At 38.8% G+C, this 20,427-nt stretch overlaps 1 protein-coding gene across 2 annotated transcripts in view; it reads right to left on the bottom strand.

Moving 5' to 3' along the window:
- Positions 1 to 217: 217 nt before the first annotated feature.
- Positions 218 to 20,427, bottom strand: part of GASK1B (golgi associated kinase 1B) — a 46,799-nt gene continuing 26,589 nt past the window's right edge. For both annotated transcript variants that reach the window (XM_089912492.1, XM_022582221.2), the window contains 2 exons: positions 8,594 to 8,820; positions 218 to 5,696 (listed from right to left, as the gene is read on the bottom strand). In XM_089912492.1, the coding sequence (XP_089768618.1) occupies positions 5,489 to 5,696; positions 8,594 to 8,820 (435 nt within the window). In that variant the 3' untranslated portion in view covers positions 218 to 5,488. The remainder of the gene's footprint in view (positions 5,697 to 8,593; positions 8,821 to 20,427) is intronic.

The raw sequence follows: 20,427 nt of genomic DNA, 5'->3' as shown, positions 1-20,427 counted from the left end.
ACTTTGTTTCTGTGACATTACTTAGTCTATTTTATTGATATTCCATCCTTTTCTCGGATTTCCCATGTGATTCTGCTCTGCCCATTGGCTGCTAACTGCATGCTGGTCCAACAATTCCCTCTAAGGCACTTCATTACTCTTCCCTCCTGCTGTAAGGAAACACCCTCCGCAATACTTGACTTTCTGTCGGGGCAGGGGGGGGGGTGGTCCCCTGGGCTGTTAGAGTCCTGATGAGAGCATGCCTTCTTTACAGACCTGTCTTCTTCTCAAAGGATACAGATACTGGCCTCGGGGGCAGAGGAAGGTAAAGCAATTTTACCACCACTCATTCCAAAATGTTTGCGCTGACGTTTAATTTGTCGTGTGCTCCTAGATTTATTCCTCACCTAAAGTCTGTATTTCAGAGCCCAAGATATCTCTTCCTCCTGACTCTCCTGTGGCTTATTTCAAGATCCCTTCCCCCAAACCATCAAACCTCTTGGGGCTCTGATTGATGTCATACAACATGGCAATCCATTCTAATATGAGGAATTTGACAGATAACATCTTCATGAACTGAACGTAAGAAGACAAAAGAAAATTAAAGGTTTACCTTCTATGGGGGGGCCTTTTAGCAACGGACTAAAGCAGTGGTTTTGAACCAGGGGATGATTTTGCCTTTCAGGGGATAGTTGACAATATCCGGAGACATTTTTGGTTGTCACGACTTGAAGGCATGTTACTACTGGCAACTGGTAGGGACAAAGTCAAGATTTAATTAGGAATCTATGTCCTTAATCAGGAAGTTCCTGCTCTGGATGCTGCCATGTCACTCCTCTTTAAACATAGTTCATCTCTACTTGCAATTAACAATAAAGTAAGGAAATGACACAAATGGTACTGCCACAATTGTCACCAGAAGTCTTGGGAAAGTCTTATATTTTAACTGTCACTTGTTACCTGATGAAGAGAGAGGAAGATTGACTCTCTCCTAGGAGATGCTATAAATTATTTCAAAATTCTCTTATGAAAGACCTGAATCTCGCAAGTTTCATTGTAATGTATTCTCACCAAGTTAGAGCAGATATCTGACTCACAGTTTAATTTTTTAAGTACTAAAAGGCAAAATAATAATGTTGACCTCAATTTGTAATACTCCTGAGGACCTGAAATGAGGATACAGAACAAGATCTCTTGTTCTCCTAAACAGAAGTTGAGCCAATAACATAGAGTACTTTATGAGCCAGATAATGTCTCGTGTCCTGGAGCTAAAGAAAACGTTGGCACGTTTTGCAAAATCACAGCTGTTTCAGTCTCATTTAGTTACTGGTCCACTCCCTGCAGCCCAGTTTGCCTTTTGAAATATAGCTCAGCTAGCTATTCTGCAGCATGTGATAAAAGCCCGTGAAAAGGGAGGGTTTTTCTGTTTGTTTTGTTTTTAGCTCTTTGTCTCAAAAGCCTTAGAAATCTTGACAAGTGCTGCTAAGAAATACACATTACTTCTTTTAGAAAGAAGATGCATAGAGATTTCTGAATGTGTGCAAAATTGTGCATATTTTTATCAACAAATTAAATGCACTTTGGAAACATGAGTGTAAAAGGATACCTTTCTAAGGTGAAAAAAAATGTTGAACCAGTTTAACCATATGAAACGCTGATGTAAGAAAGGATTTCTGTGACTTCATTCACATACCATGTGAATTTTTAGGCTACAAAACAAAGTCTGCCAGTAACCCGACTGAGTCAGACCTTTCAAGTAGATGATCAAGTAATAACTTTTAATAAATTAAAGGATTAAATGAAAATAAACTTAAGCTGTTGATCAAATGGTAGCGTTCAGTTCGTAAAATTATGTGACTCTGTTTTGAAAGTGGTTAAAGTTTCAAAATTTTAAAATCATGACTCTCAAGAAACTACAAATATTTGGTTCTGCAGTCAAAAATTTATTAAAGCAAAATTTTCAAAAAGGTAGAACTGCAACTCCTATGCAGATGTAAAATGAACATATGTCAAAGATTTTATTCAAATAATTAACTAACAAGGGAACCAGTAAGATGGTAAGATCATTTCAAAGAGTATTTCAAAGCTAAATATTTACAGGCTATGTTAGGATAAGATTGTTGGACTAGATAAAAAAACTGGTTAATGTCCAACAGGGTAGTAAACTGTAAAACCATTAGGGTTGTCTCTTCCACCAGACAGAAATGATCTGCATCTCCCTGGGATAAAAATTGACAAGTTAACCTCTGCTTTAGAGCACTGTTAAATAGTCCATTCAATAAAAAATCAAGCCCAGCCTTGCACTGAAAGAACACTTCTGGCTATTTCCAAGTGTCCGGAAACTTCTCTGACAAGTCGAATCATCTTTCATTCATGAAAGTTCTTAATTCTTGATGACACTATTTAGTTTTTAGAGAAAGGTCTTCATCATCTTTATTTGACCCATGTACAATTCCCATATCATATTTTCAGACTAGTGCCCTAAATGGGCATTAGTTGTTCTGTGCTAAGATAAACATTAGAATTTCATAAGACAGTGTGTAGATGAATCTACGACTAAGTTATTTTAGTCATTAGCTGTAATTTAATGTCTATTTAAAAGTACAATGGTATAAACAGGCTATTACACAAGTTCAGGGATTATAAATATTTTGAGCATAAGTCTAAAACACCTTATATTTCAATAAGCTCCCCAGGTGCCTAATAAGCTTAATAAATATGAATACTATAAAGAAAACTTTAAACATAATGGTAAGACTCACCCAAAGCAAAGAAAACCCTAAATTAGTGTTTTCTTCTAGTTTATGATACCTGTTACCTAATTTTCATACCACCTAAAACAATGCTAAATGTACACCAAGAGAAGTCATGAAATCACTGTTAATGATACCAAATACATGCGTACACAAACACAATCCAGTATAATTTTTGACTATTCAGTCGTTTCTTTTATCATGAATGAAGGCAGCAAACATTCTCCTAGACTTCACTTCTGAAAAGCAGCCCATCTACAAAAAAACAAAAACAAAAACAAAACAAAACAACAACAGGAAAACCACCTACAGAATGAAAAGCACACATCTTTCATCTCTAATATTTTTATTATACATTTTTTAGATATTCATTTTCATAATATCAGCTAAAAAAATAATCACAGAAGAATAAGCTTTTGTGTGTCTGCCCAGGCAAACTGCTCTATTCCAAATTTGTCAAGTTACAAATGAAGCCCATAACGTGCGACGCGAAGCAAACCACAGCATAGTGAGCACAACTGAAAGGCACGGAGTGTTCCCTTAGTTCCAGTAAGAGCAGAGTAGTACTTATTAGAATGAAAAGCCTGGCCCTCAGTCATCCGTTATTCAAAAATAATACAGCATGAATTATTCACTGATTCCAAAACAAAATACATTGTTGAAAAGCAAAGGTGCCTAAGATAAACACGTGTTCCTGGACCTTACAATCAGACCCACTAGTGGGAGGACCAAGCTACCCCAATATGGTGTAGCTTGAGATGCAAAATTAAAGCCGCTTCTGAGGACCATGGAATTCCCAGCATCAATTTCACAAATTTGGATAAGATGGTATATTCCATAAAAAGCATTTTAAAATGCAAATATGCCACATGGATAAGACAAGGTATAAGGCAACTTGACAAAGAGTTATTTTAAAGTAGAGTCTGGATCTCCAGACTTCTGTTAGGCCAATTTTTCATTAATGTGCTGATTATTGAGACATAAAGCAATCTTAAAAAGCCCAAATCCAGCAGGCAGAAGTGGAGACTCATGAGGGTCCAAGCGTACACTGAATGTGTAGGACCAGGGGAGGCGCTCAGGGCTACAGAGGGGACACTGAAGAGATAGATCGTCTGAAGACCAGCTCTCCAACGGTCAGCCAGCAAGGGAAGGTGCTGAGAATAGGGCTTGAATGCGACCCTAGAAAAGTTATAATTAGATGATTGAATGATTCCTTTTCCCTTGGTCTGTCTTCTCTTGTGTTCAACATGCTATTTTGACATTCTGCCCCATTCATTGGTGTAAATTATAATCTATAGATATATTAGCCTTTATCAAAATGTCTTCAATAGTTCTAATTTACAGTGATATTGAGTGACCCTCGATCAGAACACAGAAAATGGGGTGCACTTTAGGAATAACACGCAGAACTGAGAAAACAGAGGATAGAATGCATTATAAACATTCTTAAATTGTATTTTTAAACTGAAAGGAGAAGTCAGTAGAGTAGCTTCTTAATAAGGGATGGGGGGAGGGTAATAATGATTTGTTCAGGATTTGAAATCTGTATGTGACCATCTATCAAACACCATTATGTGGACACCTTCAAGGACATGAGGACTCAACACAGGAGTACTATGTGTTCACGTCCTTCTACCTCATTAAAAAGTTGGTAGAGTTTGGAGAGAATTATTTGAGCCTAAATAATTTTGGCTGTTTCAGTTCTAGTCATGTGCTTTCATTGAGGAGAATTGATCAGCGTTGGGTTTTAATTGATGTTGTTCATATTTTTCATATTAGAATAAGCCAAACAATATATTTAAACGCATTCAGTATCCGGTCCTATGGTCAATATCTGGACAATATCAATTAATTCAGCTTAAATATAATTACACAGAACAAATTAGAAGAAACCCACTGTTATTAATGAAATATACAGAAATTATAGTATATCCTCGGTAAAGATGACAAAAGTGTAAAAAAGAGCATCCACTTAACAAAAAGATACTCTATAAGTATAGTTTCACACGTGTAAATACCTTATAACTGCTGAATGTCTAAGCCACTAGACGTAAGTTGGAGCGAAACTGAGAGAGCAAAACTACTTAACGTATAAATCTTCGGATATGGATGGTTTCTATACTGGCAACAAATACCTTTCTAAAAAGGAATGGAAAATGTGATTCTTGAGCTCAGGATCACAGAGCTGGCTGATCATTTGTAGGTACAATAGAATATACACTGGGGGTTTTACAAATAAACCACCATTTCTCCTAAGAATTACTGTAAGCTCTGAGGTTTCTGCAGATCATACGCCTCCAATCTCCAACACAGTGTTGCCCGTGCATAGTGTTGAGACTGCTCTATGTTCTAACACTTAGCAACAGAAGGACACCCAGAACCGTTCCCGTCAGAGCAGCAAATTATTAAAGGAGTCACTACGCCTGATTCACACTAACCGACACGACAGACATTTTAACACGACTAGCTGGGATAATAATTGCAACCACTGTGTGCTCAGATGTTGCGACTCACAGGTCATGGTGTTGAAGGAAAAGGTACACCTTTTGTAGCAGTATAATTGTAAAAGCTTTTAGAGTCTGCTTATAGTGTTCAGGCTCATCATATATACTTGATTAGATTCATTTATTTTGTGTATTCGTCGCTACTGCCTCATCCCTAAAAGGACTTGAGGTTTGTGTACTTGACCCCAAAACAAAAATGCATAAATATATGTAGAACTCTAGCCACAAGACCTTTTGCTACTCATTTGCTACTCATTCATTCATAGGTAACACTTTGGCCCCATGTGCAGTGATGTAGGTGAGCAGGACTTTGGCTCTCTGTTCAACTACATCGATAAGCTTCTCAATTCCTTGTCTACCTCCCTGACTCTCCCAGTAAACTTTATCAAGAAACAGAGACTGAAGGAGTTTCTGCCGTAAGTGCTGGCTCTTCAAAACAGAAACTGCAGATTCAGGAAACCTAAAAAGAGAGAATGATATTTCATTCTTCGTAATTGCTTGGAAATATTATGCCTTACCCAATGGCTCTGCCCTTCATTAATCTGGCAGAAATCACACTATCAGATAATACCTTGAGAATCAAAACGTTTTTTGTCACTGTCAAGCTGACACATCTGTTAATAATTACATACTAGAAGAATAGGTTTCAAGGGAACTGAATTTTCTATATCATTGAGAACTTGACATAAATACCAATGTCTAACTTAAGGTTATAATATGTAGGCAAAGAGAGGCATGGAATGAGAATGGATTCTGATAACCTGGAAAAATACTTTCCTCAATCTTAAGCTCCATTGCACCCATAGAAACCACTTTAATCAGTCAAGTAGAATTGTAACCTTGTAAGTGTCAACATGGGGTTTTATGCAAGGAAATATGAGAAGAAAAATGCTGACAATTTCAGTAGAGTACTCTTCTAGAGGAGAAGATGCATGACTGAACTTAATGAGAAATAATCCAAAATGTATGTAGTAAAAAGAAAGAAATCATTCCAAAATGCCCAATTAAATAAAGAACTGCCTTTGGTTCAGATAATACTTCAGGATTTCTAAGAATCTGGGAACATTCTATTAAACCGGAATACTAAATTGTTTTCAAATAAATTTAGCAAAACTCAAGTTTGAGACCCAGGGCATTCCACAATGAAGCATCTCTCTGGAAAACCTGAGGTCAATTTAGAAGGATCCTTGCTGAATTACCTAAAGAGAGTGCATTGTGATTTCCGCTCTTCATTTAGGAAGAATAAAGCCAGGGGTCTAGCATATACATTATCTGAAGGACTTAGTAAAATTTCTGGTTCAAAATTACCTGCAATGTTTTGCTGAATCTCCAATTTGGCCTCTCTCCAAGCTTTCATTAAAATTCTGATGAAAGCACAGTACAAATTTTGGGGTGTAATAGTAAACTTAGTTGTTCCTTAAAAGCTAAAACAGAACATATAAAAACTAAAACAGAACATATACTTGTTTCAAGAGTACAGTCTGCCAGGAGTTTCAGGCCTCTAAGCACCTTCTCCAAAAGTCAGTGGAGCAAGCTGGGGATAGCACTGAGGGAGCATGAATACAGCAATCCACGCGCTCCAGCATGTCTGATGCTGCAGAGAGACCAAAGGCCACAGAGGTGGACGTGCTTCAAGGATGCTAATTAGATGCTCGGAGCTCCCCGAAGACATGTCCTATATAATTTAGTGACCAGAGTACTAATTAAGTAAGAATTTGTGCTCTATGAAGTACTAATAATCCACGATTTATAAATTCTATGGCCCTTGAACTAATTTAGCTGTGGCAGAATGTACGAGATGAAACTGCTAAAACCACGGATCTCTTTAGCGACTAATCCTTTTCATAAAGGAAAATCAAAAAAATTACCTGACTTTGCATTACACTGATTAATAGAAATATTCTATGCATAAATCTGGCTTAGCAAAATCTTCATTTTTGCTGTTGAATGGGTAAATTACATATTCAAAGAAGATTTAACTTTAAACTCATTACTCCTCATAATGCATTTAAGGTTAAATCCTCTTTGAAAGCATAAATAAAACGTTATTCATATTTTTATGAATGTATAGGATAGATGGATTCTCCAGGCATACACTTAATTCTAAGAGGAAATGCAGGGATTTAAAGAAGACCCCATAATACCAACTCAGTAAGTGATGTCTCTAGTGTGTAAATTTTCCTACACATAAAATTTCCTGAACTTAGACACTTAGAAGAGAGAATCTAAGAGAATCCACTCCACAAAGAGATGTGAAGAATGAATATTAACAGGGAAAGACACAACAAAAACTCATGAAAGTGGGGTTCCTGAAACTCTCATTGTCTCTAGTGTCAAAAGACCATAAAATCCACATTACCTAATTCATGGAGCTAGGAAGAATTGTTGAAATATGCTTCAGAGTTTTATTAACAAGAGAAATAGGAACAGCAGAAACACCAAGAGTCACTGCAGAAAAATTACTGGACTTGGACGTGGAAGACCTGGCTTCTTTTAGGCTCGCTCTTGTGTCCCCAGCAGTCACTCAGTTTCACAAAAGGCCGGTTGACTGTTTCACTGAAGCACCCTTCTATCTTCAAGTTCAGACACACACCCCAGTTTCTTAGTGACCCTGATTTCTCACTAAGGTACAAAGACTATGAAGTGTGCTTTTTGGGGGGAAGCACTGAAATGTAGCCTCAACCTCCATGGTTGGGGGCGAATAGCTCAGACTCTGCAGTGAGGTTCCTGCGACTATGGAGTGTCTTCGTTTCCTATATTTCCAAATACTTCTTGAGTGTAAGCTCAAGATACTTTTCCCCATAATCTATGTCTATGGAAGGATTTTCAAATGCTCCGAGACCCTCCTACTTGAATTAAACAGCCATTGTCTTTGGCTACCATGTCCTACTCAGCCGACTGGCTCTGACTTCCCATGCGCTGATCAAAGTCACTGAGTTTATTCTGCCTTTGGACATCCTGCCTTGTCAATATCAGCTCGTCTGTTAGTTCTCCGGTCCTGTGCCCTGGTAATGGAGCCCCTGTCACCTGCTCACCCCTGCTGTGCTGCTTCCTATTCCACAGACCTCCACATGACTCCAGCCTCACCCACATGGATTTTCACAGTGAGGGTCAAGCCACATGATGGAGGTGAAACTCAGTAGGACCTTTGTAGGTTGCACGGGTCAGTGATGGTAAAACCTGGCGGCACCCTTATTCTGTTCCCCTTGGGTTTGGTTCCCTTCTCTGGGCTTCCATTCCCAGATTCTCTTTAAGGGCTAAATTGATCAGACACAGGATGTGGGTCTTCTCCAGACCTTACTACTTATTCAAGAGAAATGTAATGTCCTGCAGATGTTACTACCTCAAGAAACTTACTCTTTGATGCCTTCTAACAGTTTGAAGTTCAAGTTATCTTCGCTTCTGTCAAAGAAACCCTTGTTGTCTATAAAGACCAAGTGCCTTGGGTCCTGCTTTCGCTGGACAATGTGGGCTAGAGCCACAGCATCCTGGTTGTCGCACTTCGGCCTCCGTCCACTCTGTACACAGGCATCTTCCTTCCGAGGTCGGAACCCACAGCAGTTTATATCCAAGCGATTATAAATCTTAAAAGGGAAAACAAAAACAATTCTGAGATGCTGAGTAAAAACAAAACTTGGGAAAGTCAGAAGATTTCCAAAGAATGAGCGCTTTCTAAATAGCTGACTTGCCAGAATCTAATTGGAGCCAGGCTCATTTAATTAAAGGCAACACTTAAAGTCCAAGGTTCATATCCTTCTGACTCAGCGATGGGTCTAAGCATTGCCAGATCTGCTAACAGCTCCAAAGGCAGGTCATCCAAGCTAAGCATCTCCACCCTTAATATTCAGAGTTCCCACTGACATCGTACACCGACGCGTGGCCAGAAGAATCTCTGCTCTGATGCTACTCGGGACAGAAGATAGAAACCATTGTACTTCGACACATCCAGAAAACCTGAGTGATCTCAGAGGCTCTAAAAAGTTTACTGCATCCCCTAACCTCTCTGGATTTCAGCATTGCAGTGTCTAACGCGAAATAACAGAGAAGAAATCTATTGAAAAGATGCGCGGTCCAGTAATGATAGCCAAGGACACTCTATGTGTGGAGCCCAGAGTTAGATTTTAAATAAGTAAGCAGAGTAAGCAGAACAGTCGGGCCTATCGGCGTTTATTGTGGGTAATAGGGCTCCCACCCTTTAGAAGAGGGCAAGCAGATTAACTAGGAGAGGGAGAGTTGGGTTACTTCCATTTCTTTGGGGCAAGGGAAGAAATAATATTTATTAGTCAGGTTAAAGAAAAGCCTAGGCTCGGGGTTAGATCAATTTAAACTCAAGTCTCTTCTCTCACACTTTTCAGCCCCGCGACCTTGTATAGATCCCTTTACGTTACTGACTGTCAGTTTCGTTATCTGCATAACGGGAATGAAACCATTCACCTTGCGCATTTAGTGGGAAGATTAATGAGAGTGTCTGGATACACACCAGCCCTGACCCAGGCATCTAGAAGATACTCAGAAAAAAAAGAAAACTGTCATTACTCTTGTTGAGACACAACGCACACACTATATGAAGTGATTTACCTCGGAAAAAGCTTCCAAGGCAAAAGGTAATTTCTGCATTTCAGTGAAGGAAAACTGAGCCTCAGAGAGTTTAAATAATCTGCTCTGCTACTTAAATATTAGTAAGTAGCAAATTTAAGATTCAGACACAGTTGTGTTTGTCTTCAAAATGCCACGATTTTCCCCCAATACGTCACGTTGAAGAGTTTAAGGCTAGTCGAAGATGGTACATACGCTCAAAATTCAAAAGATGGCTCAACACAGAGTGTCATTTTTATTCTTTTGTCACTAAACTCCCATCCTTTCTCTTCTTCCTGGGTTTTTGCAGATCCTGTGGGGCTGCGGCCACTTGCTAAGGAACGGATGCAGAAAGAGTAGTACCAAAATTGAGCCCACTTTGAAACAACTCTTCATTCATTCACGCAACAGATGTTTATGTAACATCTTCTACCCTCTAGCAGTGGGCCAGGCACCAAGGCAAATGTCACGCATGGCCAGCACCCCTCCACCAGCACTACTTCCTGAGGAAAATGAAGTGGTTTAATCTTGTCTCACTACCACAGCAAACTTTGAGAACTGGACAAAGGACCCTCCTCTCTGTTTTCTGCAGATAAGTAGACTTGGTATCAAATAGCACACTTTGGGAAGCAGGAATTATAAGAGAAGTTAGCATAGGCCAATTTTCTACGAGGTTTATATAAAAGCAGTTACATGGGATGGGGTGGCCCATGAACCACAAGCACTTGGACAGTTCGGAGGGTACAGTGCTGGTCGAGAAACAGTCTACAGATCAGGGAGGGCTCTGGCAGAACTGGCTCCAGGCAGCCGATCCATAGGGTCATGAACCTAACCAGTGGTTTATCCAAAAACGTCACATCGGCTGACTCCAGGGCATGGTGAGTTCCCGGGGCTGGTTCAAAGTTTCCCAAAGGTGGGCAAGAATGCCCAACCACAGGACTGCAGGTTAAATGAAAAAAAGCATAAGTTGGAAACTATTAGAAAAATGTACTGAGCCCTTTCTTCTCAATTTGATTTATTTTATGTCGCACCCTGACTGCCTTTGACTATAAGAGAAACCAAATGATACAGAGAGATTGTATACGCTCACCAGTTTTTGAGTTACCATTGGGGGGTCAGGGAGAAGGTAAAATTAACTCTTCTAGAGAATGCTTCTCACCCGATGTCCCCCCTTTGGGGGTGGGGTTTTAAAATTTGCTTATTGAACTCGAGAGGATTTTTGAGAGTGGGCTGACTATTTTTGAGGGCTTGTCTATAAAATTATATTGCCAGTCACTTTCCAATGTCTCTTTTTTATATACATTAGCTAATAATTCTCAAAGAATCCTTTTCCCATCATCTTCATATGTTTTTATCCAATTATAACGACATTATATACAGGGGGAAAAACTTAATCCTCTTTCATTTTGGCTACAAAATCAAGGCGTGTTGTGTTGGATATGTGTGTTTAGAACTTAAATTTTAACGACAGATCTACCAGCCAGTTCTTAAATGGTGCTCTGAACCCTAAGCTCTTTCTTCATTTTTGATTTCTAGTAGCAGGAAAGGACCAAGACATATAGCAATATTTCTGTTGTTTCTACAACAAGGGCACGAGTATCATATATGCTATTGCTAAATAACAAGCACTTTAATGTTCAGGCCTAACTTTTAGTACTTCTGTAAATATTACACTTTTCTATTTTTAAGCTAAAAGAAAGCATTAAAAGTTAGAAGTGGGACAGACCGACTTAGGGCACCTTTTTACTATCTTCTAACATTGGACTGTTTCGAACAGTGCACTTTTAAAGTGTTTTGTCTGATCTCATTTTGAATCACTCAACAGTCTGTGATGATTTCACACTTCCCTGTCAGACTGTTGTGCTCTTCAAGTCTCACAGACCTTGTTATTGAAACTGGGTGTGTGCGTTCAGCTTAACTTCTCTTCCAAAAATGTTTATCGTTCCTTTTTTTCAGATCTATGCATGTACCTGGTGGGTATGTTAACACATGTTGAGTGTGTGTGGCGTGTGTGTGTGTACACCTACAGATAGAGAATCAGATTGCAAGGCTTTAAATACTCTGAGCTTTACTTTGTTTTTCTTAGCATCCAACTATAGTAAATTATGTCTTTGTATTAATAACCTTGTCTAGCAAGGGCTTAAGCAGCTCTTAGATCTTGTTCCTAGCTCTTCCCAGAATTCTGTTTATAGTCTCCCTTTCAAATTGACATTCAATATACCCAAAATAATTTGACCACAAAACCATAATCCACTCCCTTAAATTCAGCACCGTTTTGCTTGGCATTTAATTTAGTTATATATTGAATATATTTCCACTTACACTGAGCAGAGTTTACCCACTTTTTAAGGCCCAATAAAGCACATCCTAGACATCTATATATCCATAAATATGGTTTTAATATATGTACTTGTTTAGTCCACACATTAAAACAATCATTTCATTTAAGTGTCGCATGATCAGGCACCATAGTTACCATCTACATGTCTATGTTCTTAGATAATAGTCCTACAGAGAAGCCTGTTTGAGGGTAAATCTTGTCAGTTAAGCAGTTAGGTGTTGATCACCGTTATTGCAACTTGTTCAAATTCACATCTTCTTACTCTTTAAAACAAGGAAAATCTTTTGCAAAATTGATCTTCCGGACATGAAGATTCCTGCCAATGATGAGTTTCTATAAAATGACTCTTTCTTCTTTTAGGAAAATATATCTTTTCAATGTTTACCTAACTAAAATTATACTCAGAAAATTCAGGTGTTCCTGCCAAATATTTTGTTGTTGGGGATATTTTTAGATATCTTGCCTTCTTCTCAAGTTTCTTTTTTTAATCCCATTTTCCTTTTGGTAGTGTGAGTTTTGTCTGTAAGAAAAAGTATCATAAGAGTGACTCAAGTTATGTGCACAGAGCCCAAACCAGGATGTCTCAGCTGCCCTGACTAGCTCTCTAAGGCCCAGTAGAAACCTGCAGAAATCCAATCACTCTCCATACTTCTGCACCCCACCGTTTCTACATGTGTCTTCAAAAAGTGGATCTGTGGGAGTGTCTTCTTATCTCTTTTTCCTCAAAGCAAAGCAATTAAATGATTAATTTTATTGCCTGAACAAAGGCAATAAAAATATTCTAAACATGCTGCTAATATTAATAATGAAAAACATAATAGCAGTCATTTACTGAGTGTTTGGTATGCGCCAGAAATTGTCCACTTAATTCTTTACGTGGATTATTTGATCCTCATAGCAACCCTAAGAGCTAAGTGCTAACAAGAGTCCCATTTGATGAATGAGGACTGACTCAAGGTCCCTCAGCTGACACATGACAAAAGTCAGGCTTCCAACCCAGATGTCCATCACCCTGTGTTTCTCAGGGGCATCCTCCAACACGGTGCTGCAGAGACATGAGTACGTTTGTGCAGAATGTTAACTGACCCTACTTGCACTAAGTACTGGTCACAGGTTTCAGCAGAAACACAAAGAACTTCAGTGCAAGAGTTCAGGGAAAATTCATGAAGGAGAGGATATTATAGTTGGGTTTTAAAAGACAGACAGTATTAGCTAAAAAACATGCAAAGGCATGAAGGTAGCAAATCCAAAGGCATCTTTAGAGAACCTGAGGGTACGTTAGACCAATGCTTCTCAAATGGTCTGCCATGAAAAACCTAGTGGTTTTGCCTTTTCTCTCCCCGGGCCCCATATTCCATGTGGCCTGTTGCTTTGTTAAAAGATGATAAAATAGAGATTATCGTATTAAGCGAAGTAAGACAGAGAAAAACAAATATCAAATGATGCCACTTATATGTGGAATCTAAAAAAAACGATACAAATGAACTTATTTACAAAACAGAAACAGGCTCACAGACACAGAGGACAATCTTATGGTTACCAAAGGGGAAAGGAAGGGAGGGATACATTGGGAATTTGGGATTAAAATATATTATGTTATTATGTATATTATGTATAAAATAGATAAACAACAAGAACCTATTGTAGAGCACCAGGATCTATACTCAATATTTTGTAATAACCTAAATGGGAAAAGAACCTGAAAAAGAACATATATACGTAAAACTGAAGAACCTAGGGGTAAGACAGGACTAAAGACACAGCCCTACTAGAGAATGGACTTGAGGGTATGGGGAGGGGGAAGGGTAAGCTATGACAAAGCGAGAGAGTGGCATGGACATATATACACTACCAAACGTAAAACAGATAGCTAGTGGGAAGCAGCCACATAGCACAGGGAGATCAGCTCGGTGCTTTGTGACCGCCTGGAGGGGTGGGATAGGGAGGATGGGAGGGAGATGCAAGAGGGAAGAGATATGGGAACAGATGTATATGTATAACTGATTCACTTTGTTGTAAAGCAGAAACTAACACACCATTGTAAAGCAATTACACTCCAATAAAGATGTTAAAAAAAAATACTGAATCACTTTGCTGTATACCTGAGTCATTGCAAATCAACTATACTTCAAATAAAAAATAAAGAAAATGTAAAAATGTAAATAAAATTTAAAACATTAAAACTGCCCCTTTACAAAGAAAACTGCGTTTTATAAAGAAAGTTGAAATTACACAATAAAACATGTAATGAGTGGAATTGAACAATTCACTGTAGTAACTCATCCGACGCCTGGTACAGAGCAGGCACTTGACATACGTGTACCATTGACAGAATTCTCCCGAGAGCGTCCACTTTGCATTTGGCTATTTACAAAGCTCCTCCAAAACATTGTCTTCTTTGGGAAGACTCAAATAAACAAAATGATTCCGGCAGAGTAAGACGTGGGTCTTTTTAGAACAGCATCCAGTGGATGGAGTGGGAAAGATGGGCAGGGAGCAAAGAACAGGGCTGCCTGTCCTCCTCGTTTGCTTCTGGTTGGCGTCTTTACGTGGTTCAGTTTCACTAACTGTGGACCATGGAGTCTCACAGCCCACGGGGAGTCCATGGAACACCCTGCATGCAAGAGGCATTTGAAAAACAACACGCACATGTGACAGAAATAACAATAGCATTGTCATTTGCAGTTTTCTGGAAGATTCCTTTGAATTCCAGTGGTCTCACCTGACACCTCATTTGTTTTTAGAAAATGCACGGAGAGAAAACTTTCAGTACATATTTTACCTCAAAAAGGCAAAAAAACAGTGAGAATTGTCAGCCCCACCCTAGGAAGAGAAACACAAGCATATGGACTTACTTACTTGCCAGCTAATAACTCACGTTGGAAAATCCTCGTACTTGGATTTGTCTTGATGTCAATCAACGCACTGTTGCCATGTTATCAGTGGAACCAGATTTGGATCCCTGTGGTCTAGTGGTGTGTGGATCTCTACTAGATCACAGAGAAGGGCGACCTCAGACAAGCACCCTGGCCCCTATGGTACTTGTGATCACAGACGTAGGCCCATACCTTGGGAGCTCAACAAAGCAAAAGTAAAAGCATCCTTCTCACCAGTCTGCACCTGTATAGCTAGGGAACTCTCATCTCATGAAATAATAGGTTTCATTTTTCTTCTGTGCTACCATGGCAGCAGCTAGCCTGTTAGATGAGTATGCATGCAAATGTGACCAGCAGAGTAGCTGGTGAACGGTGAGAAAAATAAAAATCGTTTGCGGTACATATATCTAACTATGGGCATCGGTTCCCCTGTGCCTCGGCCTCTGTAAACAGCAGTCATGGCTCTACACCGCCTATCCTCCAGAATTCCACACTTAAAAATAACTATCCAAGTGTATACCAATTCCATGCAGACTCTCCAGTTTCTGTCCCATTACTGAATCATAAGTAAAGAGTAACAAGTGTTTTTTTCTATATAAGTAAAACTTTTTAATGCTACAATACATTTGGATCTATTTCTACAGATGCAGTATTTGAATTCATGTACCTCTGAATAAATACCAGAAGTCAAACATCATTCTGCCACAGAAAGACTCTGGAAAGAGTCACTTGTCACCAGGCAAGTGACAATCTATTTTTAGAGAAAGAAAATTCACGTTATGTAATTTGCACAAGCAGAGCTGCGTGAAAATAGCCTGTCAAAGGCACACCCACCTTCCTGTAAAGATTTACAAAGAGCACTTGACTAAGAAAAACAGTAAATATTTTATGGAATTCTGATTTATAGAATGGATTTATATGAAGCAAATATTTAAAACAGCAATAAAATAACCTTGATATAAGTACACTTTCTTAAAAATACTTTCAATGAAATGAAACAGCATTTTTAACGATTTAACATTAAACAGGGTTGCCAATAATTTTTAAATGATGCACATTTACATCTCAGGGAACAGTTCATTCAAAGGTTTCCCCTTGTGTGACTCGATGTGTATTCATTTTTAGCATTCTTATGGAATTTCTGTTTTATTTTCCTCTATTATGTAGTATTTTATTATAAGGATAGTGACAAAAATGAGTAAAGATAAACTAAATGACTATAGTAAAACACAATGCTGATTTTGCTGACAAAGATTCTGTGCTTGTCCAAAGTCAGGCTCCTGGACTTTCTCCGAGGCTTTTCACGCCCTTCCTTATAAAATCAAGTTTTAGCAAGAACCCTGCAAAGTCAGTTTAACCAGGAGCCCTCACCCTTACAGCTACCTGATCACGCTCAATACCTAACCTGGGTCCTCAGCTTCTACCATCCCAAAGGTGATGTCTGAGCACCTGTCTTTAGCAAGAATCTGGTTAGGTCACTTTACCTGGAACTCCCCTTCCCCCGGATGTTTGCTCTTAGCCATTTTTCACCCCATGACCCCTACTCGGTCCCCCCGCCCAGCTATACGTTCCCACCTGCACTGCTGTATTCTGAGTTCAGCCCCATCTCTCTCCCCACTGTAAAATCCCACTGCAGTGATCCCTACACCTATTTCGATGATCCTGAACAAAGGCTGATTTACCATCTTTAACAAGCACCATGGAATAGTTTTTCTTTAACAATGATTAACACAACCTAATGTAACATACCCCAAAGTTATTGAAACTTATTTTTTATGGAAATCAGCTCTCTTTATAAGAAAGATAGACTGATTATTTTCTGGTTCTTTAAAAATAAATGCTGCTTGAGAGTAGAATGGAGATTGCCAGGAGCTGGGGAGTCGGGAAGATGGAAGATGCTGGTCAAGGAGAACAAACTTTCAGTTAGAAGATGAATAAGTTCTGAGGATCAGACTGTATTTAATAATACTGTATTGTACACTTGAAATTTGCTAACAGAGTAGATCTTACACATTCTCACCACACACACACACACACACACACACACACACACAGACAGTAACTTTGTGAGGTGACGGAGGTGTTAATTAGCTTGACTGCAGTAAAGATTTCACAACGTATATGTAAATCAAATCATCCCATTGTACACTTTAAGTATATGCATTATATTTGTCAATTATACCTCAATAAAACTAGAAGGGAAAAAAAAGAGAAAATAAATAAATTCTGCTTTAAGTTAGACTTTAAAAACAAAGATTATTTTTACACATATGTATAGAATTTCCTGTTTGAAAATGTATTTGTTTCTATGCTCCCTGGGTTGGCAAATAGCTATAAAGTAAAGCCGTTTATGTAGTTTAGATATGAAATCCCAGGATACTGCAAAAGTATTTTATATCATGCAGTTACTAATTATCAGAATAAACCAAAAGGTTAGGTATCACATTACAAATAAAGAAAAAGCTCAGAGAGGCTAAGTAACCTGCCCAAGGAGACACAGCTAGAGAATGATGTGGATTTCTACCAACTTCCACCTTTTCCACACTGCCTCCCAACATGGAGAAGACAAGATTCCTGCTTTCACAGAGATTCCAATCGAATGCCTCTAAGTATGATTCACTGTGTATCCTCCACATCAACCAACACCACGATTTGCACAATGCAAATACTCAATAAATGTCTGTTGGAAAAAATGAAGGAATGAACGCCAGTTCCTACTGAAATCTGTCTAATGCAGATAGCTAACTACTAAGATACCTCTCTCTAATCAGGCCAGACCTCCACGTTTTCCTGATCCAGTATCTTGTAAAAAGCTCAGAGTGTTAAAATCAAAATCAAAGAATCTTAGAATTACAGAAATGTCATAACGCTGAAGTTACCAGAGACTATACAGGCAAAAATGAGTTTATTTCAGAAAAATTACCCTAGAGCCATAGTTCTCAAACTTTTTTATTTCAGAACATTTTGGCACTCTTAAAAGTATTGAAGCCCCCCAAAATCCTCCTTTATGTGGGTTATTTATCATATAGAAATTAAAATTGAAAAAACTTGAATAGTTACATATTAACTCATTTAAAAATAACACTGATACACCCATTACATGTTAACATAACATATTTTTACAAGAAATTGCTGTATCTCTAAAAAAACAATAAGAGAAATGGAATTGTTCTTGCAAGTTAAAATGGTGTTAAAGGAAAAAACAGCAATGAGTTGAGCTCCTGATTCAAACAATTGTATAAGTGGTTTTCCTCAAGACAACCACTGCACTGTGGGAAGCAATAGAAGTGCTTTATATACTCTTTCCACTTGCTCACCCAAAATATTAAAAAGATGTACACTTACAGGTAGAGACTTAAGAACATTAACAGTTTTTATTGCTTCATCAAGGATTTTCTTAAGTGCATCAGGCATTCATTCCATGGGTCTTTTCACATGAGTCCATTGGCCACGAAAGGAGAACAACTCTTGGTAGAGTCTGGTGCCAGCTTCGATTCATCCCAAGGCACCAACAGATTCACCCATGATTGCAAATTTTGTAAATATTGTAAAAAAAAGAAAAAAGCAAAAACTCTGAGTTTTGTGACCTCACAGACTCCCCTGAAAGGGCCACAGAAAAGCCATCACCCCAAACAGTCCCATTCAATGTGACCATAATCAGTAACAAATGTGAAAAGTCCCGTTTATCTCTTAGTTATCTGTGTCCATAAACATTTTGAATATGGTTGGAAAGAGCTTGTCACTAATAGAATCCTCATGGACCAGCTCTCCCTTAAATCTCGCTGAGTCTACTTCCTTGGGCAAAACAAACCTTGAATCTTTAAAAAAAAATTACATACAAAACATATATATATTGAGCCAGATAAATAGTTGCTTATCCTCTCATTGTTGCTATGGCAATACTGTTGGGTTGCTTTTTCCACGGTTTCCTTATTTACCTCCTGGCAGATTTATCTACATTCAACGCTTAGACCTCCTGTTTTCCCGGAAAACAGCAGAGTCAAGGATGGTTTCAAACTGTCTGTGTTTCCATGGCATACGATCAGTGGCAAAGCCAATCCCAAAAGCTAGCTCAAACAGTGCATTAAACAATCTTTGAGTCTCAAAAGATTATTTATGGAATTACACAGGCTTCCTCTAATCCCTGATCTCTCCAGCCCAGCTATGGATACAACAAGATTTAGGATTGATGTGTACTGACCAGGCACTAATCAATTTCAGCACAGCCTAAAAATTCCATGGCAAGGGTTGACATAAGCAAAGATGACCTGTAATTAAGGAAAATAGACTGTGCTTTGATTAACAATTACATTAGAATTGACCCAGAAATGCTCAGTCGGTTGTCACTTGGCAATGAGGTTTATGAATATAATGTATTTGACCAGACATTTCTCCTTTGATTCCGACAGATACAAGAGCAAAGACCTATGTCAACCCGCCCACATTTTACACAAATGAGGCTTTAGCATAATCCATGCCAGAAAGCTCTGAGAATAAATGCTAGACAGTAGGTGGAAAGGATACATAAAATTCTAAAGGCTTTGAAGTTGGAAGCAGATGTCTGAGCAACTCTGTGCTTCTTCACAGGAAGGAGATGCTTTGAGACACAGAGAACCCTTAACAGGAAGTGGGCCAGGATCCAGAGAAATACCTTCCTGCTGTAGAGGCCAGGTTGCCAGTAAGCTACACCTCTGTCACGGACTAGGGTTGGTGTGGCAGCTCTTTATCTTCAAAGTTGCATCCTTGAAAAATCAAATAAATAGCTTAAATTCTGTGGAGTGAGAGAATGTGGTCTCTAAAAGGTCTCCACCCGAGAAAAGATTTCGAAGCCCAAAAGACAGACTGACAAAGGTCAGGGCCTTTGTATTTACTTTCTCCATCCCGTCATGTTCTTGTAGAGAACTTTTAGCAGCAGAAGTACATTCCATGTAAGGGCCATAAAACGTGAAACTATTTGCCTTTTGAAATAGTGCTGGTTTCCTAATCTCCACGAGGTTTTGAGTTGGCCTAACTTCTTAGTAGGAGGGATGATCTAACGGGTCAATTTCTGCAGGAGAAGACTTTACCAACTTCCTAGATGGAGCTGGGTGTGTGAGTCAACCAAGGGGCCATCTTTTCTGGGAAAGAATCACACTGAGAAATGAGATAACAATAGTTCCCAGGCCTGGAGATGACATTGTGTCAGGTTCGAGAGCCAAGACACAAGATCTGAAATGATACCTGAGGCCCACAGATTGGGTGGGAATTATCTACTAGAACACAGAAATCCCTCAGTCCAAGTTGGTTGAATTTAATCGAACCCTGTAAGCAGTATCCTGTATGCTTATAATTCCTAGTTTTGTTTATAAAGTAAAATGAAAAGTACTAACATATGCTCATAGGAAAAATAGAACAAATGG

The sequence above is a fragment of the Delphinapterus leucas genome, chromosome 5 (genome assembly GCF_059928025.1).
Source record: "Delphinapterus leucas isolate spDelLeu-1000000601 "Yukka" chromosome 5, BTC_Dleu_Yukka2, whole genome shotgun sequence".
NCBI classification, from domain to species: domain Eukaryota; kingdom Metazoa; phylum Chordata; class Mammalia; order Artiodactyla; family Monodontidae; genus Delphinapterus; species Delphinapterus leucas.
Note: the sequence above shows the minus strand (reverse complement) of the source record. Positions and strands in the feature narration are given on the sequence as shown.